The sequence below is a fragment of the Vigna radiata genome, chromosome 6 (genome assembly GCF_000741045.1).
Source record: "Vigna radiata var. radiata cultivar VC1973A chromosome 6, Vradiata_ver6, whole genome shotgun sequence".
NCBI lineage: Eukaryota > Viridiplantae > Streptophyta > Magnoliopsida > Fabales > Fabaceae > Vigna > Vigna radiata.
This window is the reverse complement of record NC_028356.1, coordinates 21,391,205-21,408,457: the sequence shown is the minus strand read 5'-3', so window position 1 is coordinate 21,408,457 and position 17,253 is coordinate 21,391,205. Positions and strand designations below refer to the sequence as shown.

Sequence of the window (17,253 nt, the reverse complement as noted above, 5' to 3'; positions counted from 1 at the left end):
TATATATATATATATATATATATATATATATATATATATATATATATATATATATATATATATATATATATATATGTATAATTGGCCTTATGTGAGACTTCAAACATGAATCGTGATGTGTACGGATGACAAAGAAATTTGTACCCACGGATATTCGCGGATAAAATCCGCAACGGATAGTTATACCCACGAATATTTAATTCTCGCTTATAAATGAGTCGAGTACGGATATTATACTATCCATACCTGCAGATATCCGCTACGCACAAAAAATAAAAATAAAAATTTAATTTATATTTTATTAAGTTAAATTTAATTAAAATTAAAATTAATTTATATTTTATAATGTTAAATTTAATTAAAATTAAATTTTAATTTATTATATTTTATATAATTTTTGTAATTTTATTTAAATTTTATTTTATTAATTTATAAAAATATATAATTTTAAATATTTATCGATATTAACAGCATTCACAGTTATCTGTTTTAAAATATTTATAAATATTTTTTAAACTAGTACCCGTATAAGTATAAGATAGTAAATAATTGTTTTTTTCAAATCAAAGTTACAAGTATACATGTGTCCGTAATGACCTCTGGGTCATCTCTAGGAACGTGAATCATAAAGGAAAGAGAGGAGAGTGAACATCGAAAAAGGAATGGTCTTCGGATCCTGTAAGAACCTAATACATCATCTTATTTTGCTTTTTGCTGTGAGGAAAAGAAAAAGCAAAGGCATACATTTTTACTCCGTGTAAAAAAATCAGGTATTTGAACAACTATACTTTTTAAGTGAGTTCATCAATTAAGTTAACGGAATTCTAAAATCACTTTTCTAGTACTAATTAAACTAGGTTCTCTCACATAAATCAATCAATCCTTCTGTCAGCTCATGGTTTATTTTTTAAGGTTTTCCTCGTTTCTTCTCACAAATACGAACATCACATGAACAAGTTCCTTTCATGTCAGCATGTCATAATTTTTGTATGGTTTTGTATGTTCTTTAATCATGTGGATTCTTATCACTGGAAATACTCTTTTACTGCATTTTATCCAATTTCCCTGACAAGTAACTTAAATAGACCATTAAATTAAATGTAAAACTGGTTAAATGATTGAAGAATCTACGGAGAGAGTGAATAGTATAATTGGAATTGGGGACCAATAGAAGAGGACAAGTTTCATTCATGGGAATTGGTTTAAACATTATTTAATTAAAGTAAGAACCGCGTTGACATGTAAAGTAATGGGATTGAGCAAGAACAGAAAAACAGAAATATCTAACGCTCCCTAATATTTTTTTTTTTTCTCAAAACCCTAATTCCAATGAACAGACAGAAATAAAAGTCAAGCGTAGTTGGTAACCAGCTCACCTCGCTCTGCCGCAGAACGGCAGTGGCATTTTAGGAATAATGTCACAGTCCATGGGCTTTTTCTTATTTTTCTAAAGCTTCGACTCACCCATTTTTCACTTCATTATTTTATTAATTAATTCAAATAAATCTTCAAAATTTAAAACTAAATAACACTTCAATATTAATTATGTGTATATTATATTATTTTTGTTCTTTTTTAAAATACTTTTACTCATAAACTCCATCAAATAGATTATGAAGTATAATGTTGACCGCTTAACTTAAATCTGTGGGAGAGTGTGATAAGTGAGAGTTGAAAATAATATTTGGATATGGCCAACAAAAGAGCTTTAATTTATATTAAAACCATGTTGTACGGCTATAGTTATGTAACAAGTCAAATGAACTCATCATAGTGCTTTTTCACTTTTTTATTTTATTACGGAATATTGGGACTTTTCATATTATTATTTTTTGTCCAGTATCCATAATTACAGAATAAAAGGGAAATGAAAAAACTTAACATATTTTTTGTATGCTTTATTTTTACTATTTGTATTATATCATTTACTTAATGTTTATCTGTAATATCCAAATTATATAACAAATATATAAATATATAATATATAGTCCATAATTATAATATAGGAAAACAGTTAAAATTTAAATTTTTTAAATAAAGCATTATGAATTACAATCATCCTCGAAATCCTCATCATAATTTAGGACTTTAAGTACCAAAGAGTATTTCAAAACGACGTAGGTTTAAATGAGAAAGTCCTAATGGAACTAGGCTACAACGTCGTCCTCCTCTAATGCACGTTCCAGTGGCTCTTCGTAACCTCTGCTCACATCCAAGTAGATGATCATTGCAAAAGAAAAGCATACACAAGCAACACACACACAAGGAAGCAAGGGTGAGCTAGATAAACAAGCAACATGCCTATAGCATAATCAGTCAATATCATCATGTTTAATCATATATAAAGTAAAAAGGTAAAAGCATACAATTCAAATCATGTAACAATTACTCAACACGACTCATTTGGATTTGTAAACTGCCGAACTATTAGTCGTCTTTGCACTTGCATAGTTTAGTTGGCCCATCCCCCACACTATGCAAGGTAAATCCCCCAATCTGTCTATGTCTAAACTCTAAGACTATAAACGAGAACCTCCTTCTACTCTCACCACTCACACTGTTCTTTTCTTCTCTATTTGAGTATGAACAGTGCTTTGAGTGTAGGGATAGACATACCATTTCAAAGCTCCATACAGTTATACAGAACAACCACAACACCTCTCCAATCACATTAAATCATCTCACCCTGAGATGTCCAGTTCATACTCAATTATATCATTCTAATTCACAATCATGTTCTCATAAACCACACAAGTCTCATACATAAACATACGTGAAGATGTGTCAAGCAAACATCATTAATCAATCCATATACCTTACCAGACAATAACGCACTGCCAAACCATCATGCTTTCTATCTAAACTATGTTATAACAGATTTCACACCCCCAATTACTCCCATCCCAGCCAATTACAACAAACTAAACTCACCCCACTCAGTTCATAACATCATGGCGCAGTTTCACAGATCTCACATCTAAACTTTCAAACCATACGTCTCAAATCCACACAATCATCAAATTTTCAGTTCCAATAGCTACGCATGCAGAATATAACATACATTCAATCATCTAATTAAAATAAAGCTAGCTCCCCTTACCTTGATTCAAAGAACAAATTAGCTCACCCAAAACGCTTCTACGGTGCCTCCACACAACTAGAACACAACAAGATCTACAAATCATCACATTGGTGGTAGAAAACAACTCTTAGAGCTAGAATGAACAGAGGAAAACTGGAAATAATGAACAGTAAGCATATACCACTTGCCCTAGGTTCCAAACAGCGGAGGAAGAGAGGCGAAACCACTTACCAGTCTGAAAAGAGAAATCAATCGGTTTAATCTAAAGCACTCGACGTTGTGGACGCTTGGGTACCTCCTAAACGAACATGCAATGGATTAGTGGACTGGAAAGCTAAAGAGAAGACGGAGAATGAGGAAACAAACTTTTTAGAGAGATAAAGTTCTCCAGCAAATGACTCTTCTAATTAGAAGGTTCAGCAGCAAAATAAAAAAAAATTGATTTCTTTTCATTAACAAACTCTCTCCTTTATCCTTATTTCAGTTTTCACCCTGTTTCCTTTTAATATAGGTACATATATATAAATATATATTAATATAGAATCTTAGGTTCTTACATTATCATTTTCTTAATTATGAAAATCGAAAAATGTTTTGTAAAAGTAGAATTATATTAAGAAAATAAAACTATTAGTTGAGTAATATAAAAGAGGTGTGCAAACTGCAAACTAAAATTAGCTTAAAAATAGTACATACAGTGCTAAAAACTATATCCAAACTCAAAATCTTTAGATTATACTTTTAAAGGGCCATGATTGAAAACAATATTTTTTTACGAACTTAGATTAATAAGTTACGTTTTTTTTATGCTTGATGAATCTTAAAAGATTAAAAAAAATTCGGTCAAAGTTTTTCGTAAAAACACGAGGTGAAATAATATTTTCTGATGTTTCACTTAAAAAAATAGTGTTATTTTTGTTGAAACATTTAATATGATTATGAACTAAATGTTTTATTAAAATATCACATTATTTTTTATTCATAAAAAATATATAAATATTTTTAGTAATATATGTTAATACGAAATAAAAAGGATATTCAGTAAAAAGATATATAAAATATATTAATATACAAATACAAGTAATTCGGTGTTTATGTACCCCCGAGAATTAAAACTGTCTTGAATGCATAATAAGAGTTTATATAAGTGAAAGTTGTAATCAAGACTAGACATAACTAAGTAAACTGTATTAAACAATACCAAATTATACTTAACTATATTTTCAATAAACTATAAAAAAACTGAACTAATATTAATTGTATTGTTTAATAGTTCAGTTTTAAAAAACTCATATTATACCAGTTAATTAATAACTAAACTATTTTCAAAAATGAAGGTTATCGTCGCCTATTTGCTCGTCGTATTGGGAAGTAATGTTGCTCCCTTCGCCGATGACTTGAGGCTCATCCTTGGATCCGTTGGAGCAGACGCAAATAACGACAATATTAGTAACCTCCTGTTCGAAGTCAAGGGCAAAGACATTGCTGAACTTATCGCCGCTGGTAGGGAAAGGTTGGCCTTAGTGCCTTCCGGCGGTGGCACTGCCGTTGCAGTGACCGCAGCTCCTGGAGGTGGCACTTCTACTCCGGCAGCAGCTGAATCGAAGAAGGAGGAAAAGGTGGAAGAGAAGGAGGAATCAGATGACAATATGGGCTTCAGTCTTTTTGATTAATTGGTAGGCTTCTCAACCATCGTTTGGATATATGTTGTAGAGAGGGAGATGGCCAGGTGCTAGGAAAGGAATGAAGGGAAGGTTGAGCGGTATTCATTGCTCATAGAACTGAGTTAACTGCATTGTAACTATAAAGGTTTAGTTTTTTTAATCTGAACTGCAAAATGGTATAATTTAGTTATTAGTAAAAATAGTTTAGTTTTTATAGTTTAAAATAGTACAATTAGGTTAATTATGCCCAGCCTTAGTTGCAATGTACACATTTATAAATTACATTTTTTATTTTATTTATAACTTATTGTAAAATGTCTTGTAAATATCCTTATTGTTAGCCAAGTTTTTAAAGAAAATCTTTATATAATAAAAGGAAATAAATCATTAATTAGGAGACATATTGACTTTATTGTTGGAAGAGACTGCGTAAGACGAATTTTTGAGTGAATAACGTGTTTCAATTCAAGGATTTGAGGTTGACCGAAAGTATCAATTTGTAGGATTAACTTGATATCCCACCTCACTTAGTGAGAGGAAAATATCAATTTGTAGGATTAACTTGATATCCCACCTCACTTACTGAGAGGAAATATCAATTTGTAGGATTAACTTGATATCCCACCTCACTTAGTGAGAGGATTTGGTGAGAGGAAAGGGTGCTCATATAATATTATTCTTATTATTGAAAAGAATAGGGATTACTAACGGACATAATCCGTCAAAAATAGCCAAAATTCGTCGATAATATATTATTTTCGACAGCCAGATATCCATCGGTAAATCCTTTGTCGGTAACCACTATTAACGGTCTTTGACATTCGATAATTACCAACGGTTTTTTCCTTCGGTAGTTATCGAAGGACTAGGCCGTCGATAATAAACAATAGTCCAATCACTGATGGAATAAACAATATGACATAATTTTATGGTTTAATACCTACTTTGGTCCCTCTTTTCGTAGGGTCTGTTTAAAGTCGTCCTACATTTTTTAAAAAGTTCACTAAAATCCTACTTTTTGCAAAAACGGTGCATGTTAGTCCTTTTTGCTAACGGCACAGTGCCCAGGTCAGCTATCACTGAATGCGTTGTTAATTTTTTATACGTGTGGCAACTTAAAAAACCAATAACGTGGAAATCTGGTATTTGAAGGTGGTTCTGTTCGAACTTCATCATGCCGCAACTCTAGAATCCGTAGCCTCCCACTGCCACAACTCCACCATCACTCTCCCACCTCCTCCGCCCAAGGGATTTCCATCTACAACCTCAACCCCTAACTTCCTCCGCCACCTCCTTGCGATTTGAGTATAATATCTCGACAACAAAGTGGCAGATTTTGTCGGGCCGGAGAAGAGATATTCTTGTTTCAAGTTAGAACTGCAAGATCTAAGTTTTGTTTTGCTAATAATGTTACTGGTATTGTTATGGTTTGTTAATAATGTGTATAGATCTCCAACGTAAAATTTAATGTGCATGATTTTCGAGTATACCATGTCTATGTATTTTCTCTTATTGTTACTTTAGTATGAGTTCTCAATTTAGTTAAATTGATAAAAGAGAATGAAGAATTGACAAAAGTAATGAGCACTTCTATTTTCCCGTGACTTTAAAGGACTTTTTACTCTAAAACCAAAAATGTTTCTAAAAGGCTATTCATATTACGATGCAATTACATCCTAAATTATTTCAACTATCACAATAGTCCTTAAATTTTCCATAACTGAAGATCCTCAGGCTTGTTATCAAATTATTTTCTAGACAAATAAAAAATCTATACAAGAGTATCCTTAATGCATCAAAGCAAAGAGGCTTCAATCCTTAAATATTATCAAATACCCCACTCTATTTCTCCTTTCTTTACATCACCAAGCATATCTTCGAATAATAAATAGTTCTAATCCTGTCGATATGTAAAGATTATTGAAGTGACATTTATCTTCTAAATAAAATACGTTCAAGAATCAACTCTGAATTCTATTTGTCATCAAACCATTCCTCTATTAGGGTAACTACAGTAGTACAAAAAGAATACCCTAAATAGAGCTTCTATTGAACCCTATACATTAAGATGGAGGTCATCTGCCTTCATCAAAAGAAGAGGTAGATATTGAATTTCTAGATCTACAAAACTACCACTACCACCTAAGACCTTGGTAGTGTTACTAGCATTGGTATTGGTCAAAGCAAATGTAGTTGTGGTCCAACGTCCTGTATGACCTTGAATTCCAGGTTTACCTGGCCTTGGCAAAATGGAGGAAACACTTGAGAGTATGAGATGAACAACATTCATGTCAGGCCTTTCAATTATGCTTGCTTGGCAGCACAACAAATCCAGCTGAATGAACATTGCTACCTCATCACCATTGTATTTGCCGAGGGTTGGATCAATCAATTCCATTAGTCTCCCTCCTTGATACCAGTAACAATATTAGCAAAAAAAACTTAGATCTTGCAGTTCCAACTTGAAAGAAGAATATCTCCTCTCCGGCCCGAAAAAATCTGACACTTTGTTGTCGAGATATTATACTGAAATTACAAGGAGGTGGCGGAGGAAGTGAGGGGTTGAGGTTGTAGATGGAAATCCCTTGGGCGAAGGAGGTGGGAGAGTGACGATGGAGTTGTGGCGGTGGAAGGCTATGGATTATGGAGTTGCAGCATGATGAAGTTCGAACCAAACCACCTTCAAATACCAGATTTCCACGTTATTTGTCTTTTAAGTTGCCACGTGTATAAAAAATTAACAACTCATTCACTGATAGCTAACCTGGGCATTGTGTTGTTAAAAGTTTTAACGCCGTAAGCAAAAAGGACTAACATGCACCGTTTTTGCAAAAAGTAGGATTTTAATGAACTTTTTAAAAAAAATGTAGGACGACTTTGAACAGACCCTACGAAAAGAGGGACCAAAATAGGTATTAAACCTAATTTTATTGTTCAGATTTAAGAACTTGTATTTGTAAAGTAAGCATGAAACATAAAACATAAAACAATATGATCTACACCAACAAAGTATAATACATGAGGAAATGTAATATAGCATAGTACAAAAAATCTTGAAATTATCGACGGTAAATCCATCGGTAATGTAGTTTGCATTTACCAAAGGAAAAAATTCGTTGGTAAATCCGTCGGTAATGTAGTTTGCATCGTTCAATCAGGCCGCCTCCATCCTTCTTCTCTACAACCACTACCAGCACCGTCCAATGTCTCTTTTCTTCCCCTTTCACGCTTCAACTGCTGCCTGGTTGACTTTTCAGCATTCTGGTTGACTGGTTGACTTTTTTGGTTGACTTTTCTGGTTATATGTTGACTTTTGTGCATTCTAGTTGATTTTTCTGCACTACAACTCCTTTATACTTCCACCCTTCTTTCAAATCATTCCAAAAACCTACAAAATCAAGGAAATTTAGTAATAAAATCATCAAGTATAAACTCAACTTCCTTATTCACAAAATTAAAGCAAAAATATGAGTCAAAACAAGTTTATAAGTCAAAAAGGGTACATTTAGTATCAAAATTAAGTATAAAAATAACGGTTTTTCAACCGTTATCAATTACATTAGATGTATAATAGATTAAAACAAGTTGTTATGCCTATATATGCTTGCTGAGTGCATTAATGTGTTTAAAAAGGAAAACGATTTTGAAATTTGCTTAAGTATGGAACTTAACCGATTACATAAGTTTCATAATCGGTTAAAATGTGTATCATGTGAAAATCATTTTCATTGAAAGCCATAACTGCTTATATTTGTTTGTTGTTGGCTTGTATGATTTACATAATTGATTGCATTCGCCATTTAATCTGTTAAATATGAAACAAATATAAAATTGTTAAAGCAGATGTAAAACTTATGTCTTTTGCATTGAAAGTTGGGATTGTTTTCTTGGGTTGGGAGATTGTGAGTTGTTCACATCTTGTGCTATAAGTGATACAAAGTCGGGGAAAGAGAGTGCATTGAGAGGGAGTTCTCTGTATTCTTCCTTGAAAACTCTATCATTATAGTGGTTCCCTTCAACTAAGGTTGTTGAAGGAAGACTTGGTGTAGGCTTAGCTGAACCAGTATAAATTCTTTGTGTTGATCTATTTTTCCTTCTCTTTTAGTGTTGTTCATATACTTGTCAATATGATTTCAAGAAAACTTAAAAAATTTGAAAAGCTTTTGAAAAGAACAATTTTTTAAAGGGTTGACCAATTCACCCCCCCATCTTGGTTGAGATACAAGACATCACTTTTTCTACACATTTGTTATATCCTATTTTTTATTGCAATAACATTGGACACTTGTCTAAGTCATGCTACTACAAGAAGGTTGGTGTTCCTAAAGGAAATTCAAGTGGATTCCAAAGAAACCAACACAAGTAACTACCATAAAAGGCCTCAAATTCATTTGGGTACCTGCAACCAAACAATTTAATTGCTTTGTAGGTAACTAAGATGAATTGGAATTGCATTGGCTCAAGGAATGTACAAAACTGATATTTAAATCCCTCAAAGCTCCTTGAGTTCATCAAATGTGGTAACCGGCTGTAATACTGACAAAACATGCATCACATATTTTTTTATAATCATTTGGATGTGTATGATGAATGTTGTTTGTTTAGTATGAAATAATTGTGTGAAAATTCATTTCTACGTGGTTTAACCGATTACGTTAGTAGTGTAATCGATTAGACTTTTCTCACTGCTTTAACTTATTGGTGAAATTTTGCTCTACTATGTATTAATCTGTTATGTAAATAGGTTAATCGATTACACACACACACAGATATATATATATATATATATATATATATATATGTATGTATGGGCTTTTAATTTTTCAAATAGGCTTCCCTCTGGACTTAGTCAATTAGGGTAAATCATCAATCAGTTAAATTGTTCTTGCACCGTTCAACCTCTGTATCCTGAATCAAATCCAATTTTTTTAAAAAGAAATCATCTTGAATCCTCAATCTCCATGGCATCCTCTTCCAATACAAGAGAGCCACTCAAAAGGCCAGGTCCACAAGCCCCTCAGGTTGGATTAAGGATGAAGAGGCACATAAATACTGAGTCTAACGCATTAGAAAGGCTATCTTGCACAAGCTTTTGGGTATACTCTTTTTTAGGCGAGAAGGGTTTGTTGTCCAGGACTAGTTAGAGTATTAAGGCCTTGCAAGGTTTGTTGAAATGTCAAGAGATTGGTACCCTGACCTGATAAAGGTTTTCTATGTGAATCTTAGAGTTGAAAATGGAATTATTTGCTCTAGAGTAAAAGGCGTGAACATCAAGCTCGATGAAGGAATTTGGTCAACTATTGTTGGCTTCAAGCTTGGTGGATATAAGTCCCAATTGGGTATGCTTGGTATAAATAGGCTTGCAATATATAAAGCTTGCCTGAGAAATCCATATGAACCTAGGGACTTCACACTTAGTAAAAGTTGGGGGACAAAAAGGGATGGCAGGTTGTGTGCATTTGTTATTTCCTGGATTCTATTGCCCAGAGGAGGTAATAATGCTCAACTCACAACTGAGGATGTATATCTACTTCATGATCTCATGGGAAGGTTAAAAACTTTTTGGACAACTACTATTTGTGATCATATGGTTAAGATCTCCAAGCAGAATATGGCTAGTCTTCCATATGTTGTGTTTTTGAGTCGGGTCATGCTTCATCATTTTGTTAACCTTACTAATGAAGTTACAATGAGCTATAATAAGACAAATCTGATATCAAACCTTGCCCTCTGTCAAATGGGTTTAAGGAAGAGTAAAATAGGATGGACTTTTAAGGATGAGCAAATACCCACGGTTGAAGAAGACGTAGTGCCTTTGAAGGTGGACAAGTCAATTGTAGAATCTGCTTTTCAACCAAAGACAAATTTTGAAAGGTTTGTTGGGGCAAATCGAAAAGTGTACCGAGTCGCACAAGTAATATAAAATGGTAAGACCAAGTATCGTATCCCAGAGTAAATGCCTTGCTGGACAAGAAACAGACATATCAAGAATGGCTACGATTTTCAGGCGTATACACCATTGAAAAAGTTTTTGCACATGAAGGGTTACAAAAAGAGGAGAAGATTCTTGCTCACATTCTAGCAAAAATCATGTTACTCGGAAGGATAAAAAAGGACAGAATGACCACTGAAGACATTTTCCTACTCCATGCTATCAAGAACAACATCTCTACAAATTGGTTACAGGTGATTAAAGATCACATGGAGTACTGTACACTGAAAAGATCTCTATATTTGCCTTATGCATGCCTGATAAGCAAAATACTTGTACTTCTTGGGGTTGATGTTGGTAATGAGTGCAAATGCATATGGTGCTCTTCAAATTCGTTTGACAGAGATTCACTTATGTCCCTTGGACTAGTAAAAACAATAAAAGGCTGAAAATTTATGGGTGAACATCTGATGGAAGATCTTACTGTGAAGAAAGAATGTGTGATAGCAGATGAAACAAAGTTCTTTCCAGAAACAAACTTTGACAAATATGTGGTTAATCAAATAAGGATTCTTCACGACAAGTATGATAAGCTGAAAGTGTTCTTGGTACAAATCTGCAACTGATAGCTGAAGACTCTGATAGAGACGATTCTTCTAAAGCTTTCTGAATTCTATTGTACCCCTATTTTCTCTCTTATGTCGTGACTGTGGTTCCTTGTGAATCATAGGTGTTAGGAGTCTCTGTTCTTTAATTTTGGAAAATGGCATATAAGGCCATCTTTTCTGTTTTTCTTTGTTTTGTTTGTATTTCCTTGTTCTTGCACTACCAATGTAATATCAGTTATGATGGAAAATCCCTTAGCCATGGTCAAGCACTTTCAAGAGAGTTAAAGTCATCCTTGAAGATGGTGTCAACTCTACCTTGTTGACCACCTTTGGAGCCATTATTAAGCAAGGCTTGTATTTAGGCCATTGTATTAGGCCATGTAGTGTAGGTTTGTTTAAGGCTTGTATTAAGGCCTAAGTAGCATAGGATTTTCCTTAAAAAGTTAGACATCCAAACCAAGTGGAGTGTGTGACATGTGTCATGCTTCCATTGGAGAGGATTTGCTTTTTAAAAGGTAGCCACGTGGCACCCTAGGAGTGGAGAGGATTTACTTTTAGTAGTGGCCACATGGCACTCTAGGAATGGAGAGGATTGTGTTTTGTGAGTGGCCACATGTCCTCCCATCATTGGAGGTTAGAAGGCCTCATTTTTGGCCAATGAGAGCAAAGATGGGAGATCATACTTTTAGGGTTAGAAGGAGACACCCTTGGCCTATAAATAGAGGTGTCTCCACCCTTATATTTCATCTTTGATTTTGAGTAATTTTATGCTTCCCATTTTTTGCCATACTACTCATCTTAGATCAAGACTAGAGCAACCCATGAGGCCCCTCTAGTCACCTTCCTCCTTGAGTTGGCCTAACCNCTCTTGGAGCCACCAAACACTACACCACCACCACCATATCTCCTAGAGGCTTTGAGCTTCTACACCATTCATACAATAGCTCATCATCCTTGGACCATTTACCACCACATTTCTGTACCATTCATCCAAGGAAACCCCCCTCCATTGCATCCTTCTAAGCTTTGGCCCGACCTAGCTTAAGGAGGTTGCCATCATTTGGTATCAGAGCTTTGGTTCTTCAAGAGCTAAGTCTTTTGGTCCTTATCTATCCTTTATTTTTCCATATTGTTGATGTTTTTTTTCCNTACTTGTCTTGTGTTTTTGTTTTCCATCTATCATTTGTTCTNGCAGCAAACTGTAACGATTTTGAAACTTAAACTGCATCTATCTCAGTTGTCCAAAAAATACGTAAAAATATTCAAATGAAAGCCCTTGGAGTGTAGGTTCCAACAAAAAAAGAATCACTTCATTTGCATTTCTTTGCAGAAAGTTATAAGTAAAACACTCAGCAAAGGTCAAAGCTGCCAGGATGTTGTCATTAGCATTTTTCAAATTTGTTTTTGGTAGTTTTGGCTAATTTTTTGTGCTTTTTCTTTCTTTTGAGTCATTCCTTGCTGTGTTGTTTGGTCTTATATGCTTATTTTGTGTCATTTTTATTTTTGAATCCATCCATGTTGTCTAGAGTCATGTTTTGTCCTTTACATGTCTTTACTTCCATGTTTAACCTTTGAAAAATCACCAAAAATACATGTTTGAGTAAATTTCAAAATTGTTTCATTTGAGTACCTTTGAGTGCTTTTTTCTTTGCATATTTGAGTTCATACTTGTTGTTAGATCATCAACAAGTTCTTAGAGTTAGGTTTCCATTATGTCCCTTTTTGTGTTTCATACTATACTTGATTCTAGTAAGTTTTCTTCATTTTGGTGCTATAAGCTTGTATGAACATCAAACTCCTTGTAACATTCCAGATTTGAGGTTTGATTTGGTGTGTGTTTGTGATAAAAAAATTTAAGAAAAAGAAGAGACAAAAGGTACAAAAGAAAAAAGTAGACAAAAAGTACAAAAAGCAAAAGCAAAAAGTAAAAGTAAAAGCACATGCATGTACCATCTTTAACCAACTTTGTGTGAGCACTTTGGTGTTGATTTGGAGCTGATTTTTATGTCCCCAAGCTGCTATTCCAGCAGCCATGATGATCTAAAAAAAAAGGGTTGCCTTAATGCACCATTTGATCTTGCTTGCCAAAGGACAAAAGCACCTTATGATTTTCTAGTAGTTTTTGGTTTTTGTGATCTATTCTAGTGCCTTTCTTTAGGTAACTCCTTTTGTTGTGCTAACCTTTCTTTCTTACCATTTAATTGCTTGATTTTCTTATGAATATTCATGGTTTTGTCAAAGTAAAACTCCTTTTGAAGAGCCTTTGTTCATTTTAGACCTTTTCTTGCTTTCTCCTTGGACTCCTTTTAACTTTAGTGGTGTTAACTTGTGGTGTAGGTCTTTGGATGGTAAAAAAAACGTGAGGATCATGGGGAGGACAGCCCAAAACAGTGAGTATCATCCAAAGATGAAGGAGGCCTTGAAGGGAAGCTTAAAGTCTTGGTCTAAAACACAAAACAAGAGAGTATACACTTGGTGAGAAAGAGAGATTTGTTTGTATTTTCTTTGAATTGTAAAATTGTAGTTGTTTTCCTTTTTGGACATGTATTTTTGACTTGTTAGGGGTTTGTCCTAACAAGAACATTGGACATTTATTATTTAAGCGAAATTTGTAGTTAGTGGGTAAGAGGGAACCAAAGTTCCTTCTAATTCATCATTAGGCCGCATAGTTTAGATTTATTGTTTTCCTTAATATTGGTAGTTTAGTGTGTGTTTACTTTAATTTCAATTTTTGTTCCTTTTGAGAAGTTTGGTGTAAGAGTACCTAAGATAAGCTTTGGCTAGGAAAGACTTGGTTCTTAAACAATCCTTTGTGATTCACCTCCCTTTCTTGGAAGTGAACTTGGGCATCTTTCACTTCCTTGAGTCTCCTAGGGAACTTCTCTTGAAATTCTAAGTAATTTGTTTGTTGCATTGCATATTTTTGAAATAAATTGAGAATGTTTAAGACCACATCCTTTGAAATTGGTAGTGAGTCTAGTGAAGAGGTCAAGCCTACTTTGAAAAACTTGGCCAAAGAACTAATGTAAGACCCGGATAAAATAAAAAAAATAACTTTTATTTCATTTTTAATATTTCATAATAAATATTTATTTATGATATTTTATTGAATAATAATAGTCTTTAAGAGATATAAAATTTAATTAATAATTGTTTTGATTTTAAAATTTCGAAAATATCTGTTTAGATAGTAATGTTTGTATTATAGTCTCAACATATTTGAATGGGTTTAGTGGTAATAGTTGTTATATCATGTGTGTGCTTGACTTGTTGGTGTTGTTTTTGAATCTGCTTAGCTTGCATTACATTTATTTATTTTTTTACTTTGCATGAATATTAGGAGATAGAATCTTAACAGAATTATTTTAGGAAATAATCTGAATATTTAATAAAATAATATTATGTAAATCTTTTAGAGGATTTAGTTGTTGTTATTTTAAAAATTAGTTAAAAGAGAATAAGAGATATAATTTTGGTGGGTTTAAATATTAAAAGAAATATTATATTTAGAGAAAATCATTACTAGATATTTTAGATTTTAAAAAAATTTGGTGGTTGATGATATTTTAAAAAGTAGAGAAGGTTTAGGTCATATCTAGGGTATTTATATTTTATTTAGGATTGAAACTTATAAGATTTACAACCCAGTCGTGAGAATATTAGAAAAGAGAACCCTAGCACACTATTTCTTAGCAAAACGTTTGGGGAGAGACCAGTGAGTATACTGAAGGTTTAGGAAGCCTAATCGTGAAGAATTAAAAGCGTGAGCAAAGCTTCTGGAATCCAGGTAAGGGGAGTAACTAAGATATTATAGGCATATCAAATTTTGATGTATGAATAAATGTTTAATATGTCCTGCTTTTTGTCTTTTGAAAAGTATATATGTATCTGCGGGTATGTTTTGTAGATGAGAACATTGTTTCATGAGAGTTTTGATCGGAATTGTGAGGATTCTTATGCCTTCATGGTGCCTCGGGAGTGACACGGTTCTACCCTTGGTAGATCGGAGTGAGATAAGAGTGAGCTTGAGGGTAAGAGGGTTGCACCGTGAAGGATAAGGTGTAGTTACTGGAGTAGAAAAAGTAGTAGAGATAAAGTTGTCAGTAATTTAGGTTGATAGGAAAATCATACAGAGAGGAGATTGGAAGGTAATAGAAGAGGCTAACTGGAGCTAAGAAAAGTGGGGTGTATGCATGGGTCTTCTGCATGGAGTAGTTACGTGAGTGGGAATATAGCTTCTAGTGGAAGGCAACGTTTTGTGTAGAGAAGGACTCATATAGTCAGGAGTTGCAGAAGAAATAAAATAAAGTAGGGCTGGGTAATATATATAGGTTTTGGTGTGTTTCGTGTTTTGAAGAAATAAAAAAAAGAAAGAAAGACTGACAGTGTATGATATGTATGTGGAGGAACCGAATGAATTTTATTGATTATGTGACGCTTAGTAATGCAGCGGAATGAGAATATAATTTTGTATGTTTTATTATATTATTTTGTAAAGTGAAGAGTTTTTTTGCAAGGATGAGGGATCACGTGAAATTGTTACTGGCAGTATGTAGTTACATTATATATTTTATTGAACTATGGAAAATGTTGGATGTTGCTGTAAGTGTAATGTTATTCATCTTTTCACAGTAGCAATGTAACTATTTGGATCTTAATTGATGGTACATGAATGAAATTAATTGTGTGGGGCCGAGGGGATAGAAGAAAATAAAAATAATAATTATATTTATAATGTAGGTGTGTTTCACTGTGTGATACGTGAGAGAAAGGGAGTTTTCGTTTGGGATAGTTTAATTATTAGCAAACGTTAGTCAATTTAGTTTTATTTAGTATTATATTATAATGTCTAAATATTAAAGTAGTTTTTATCTAATATTTATATTGTGATATATAAATATTAGAATTATTAAGTTTATATATATATGATTAAACTTTTGCTGTCATAAAATTAAATTATATAATAATAAGGTGTAGTTTGTTGTTTTGTTAGTAAATACGGGTGATTTTCGTAATTTAATTTGAGGGATTGAGGGATTATCTTATATTTAAAAATAAATTATAAAAGTTGAATACTTTTATGTGGTAGTAGTAATTTTATATGTTCTATGGTGATTTATTTGATGTAGTAGTACTTTTATTAGATGTTGTGGTGTTGTATATGAATTTGTATTTTATTCGGTGTAGTAAAATCTTGTGTTTGATGAGTTGATGTTTATCATTGAGATTATGAGTGAAGAATATTGAGATTGTGTTTGAATCGATGATTAGTTTTGTAATACATATTAGTGGGGATGTGTATTGGTTTGTGATCAGTGAGTTAATATATAGTATTGAGACTATGCATGAAAGGTGATGAGCAGGACGTGTTGAACATTATGATGAGGGAACACTGTATATTTTGAGAATGGTGAGATAAACTTTATGATTGTTGAGCAATGCATGTTATTGAGAATGTGTACTGAGTTATGATGTGGACATGAAACTATGTTATTTCCTTGTACTGTCGTCGGTCATGTTTGAGTTTTTCGTACTGCGCTACGATAAGAATGTGATGTGGTGGACTCTCGTTTACGAGATAGTGATTCGAGTGTCACTTCCCTCTGCGCGGGGAGGTGGATGTATCGCCCAAATGACTTCGGCTCGTGGTGCACTGGTGCGCGTAGTGCCAGTGTTTTTACTTGTTAGTCCTTGAGAAGTTGGGGAGATAGGTTGGAAGTTGCGATGGAAGACGGCTCGAATTGCCCTGTTGAGGAACAGGTACCTGTTAGTCATAACAGGTCATGACGACACAGTAAAAGGAAACGACATTGGGTCATGAATGGATTGGTTATGATATTGATGTTGTGATGAAATATGTTATATGTTTATATTACTCTGTGACTAAAATGAAATATGCTTTATTGTGTGTTATGATATTTCTGGTTGCTCACCCTGAAAGTTGTGGTTGTGGTTTCCACCTACGAT

The 17,253-nt window shown here is 33.5% G+C and overlaps 1 protein-coding gene across 1 annotated transcript; it reads left to right on the top strand.

Moving 5' to 3' along the window:
- The first annotated feature begins 4,413 nt into the window (after positions 1-4,413).
- Positions 4,414-4,858, top strand: LOC106764485 (60S acidic ribosomal protein P2-2-like). The gene has a single exon (XM_014648768.2). The coding sequence runs from the start codon at positions 4,414-4,416 to the stop codon at positions 4,753-4,755; it is 342 nt and encodes a 113-aa protein (XP_014504254.1). The 3' UTR covers positions 4,756-4,858.
- The last annotated feature ends 12,395 nt before the right edge of the window (positions 4,859-17,253 follow it).

Coding starts and splice junctions, on each gene's coding strand:
- LOC106764485 (XM_014648768.2), top strand. CDS start 4,414: ATGAAGGTTATCGTCGCCTATTTGCTCGTCGTATTGGGAAGTAATGTT.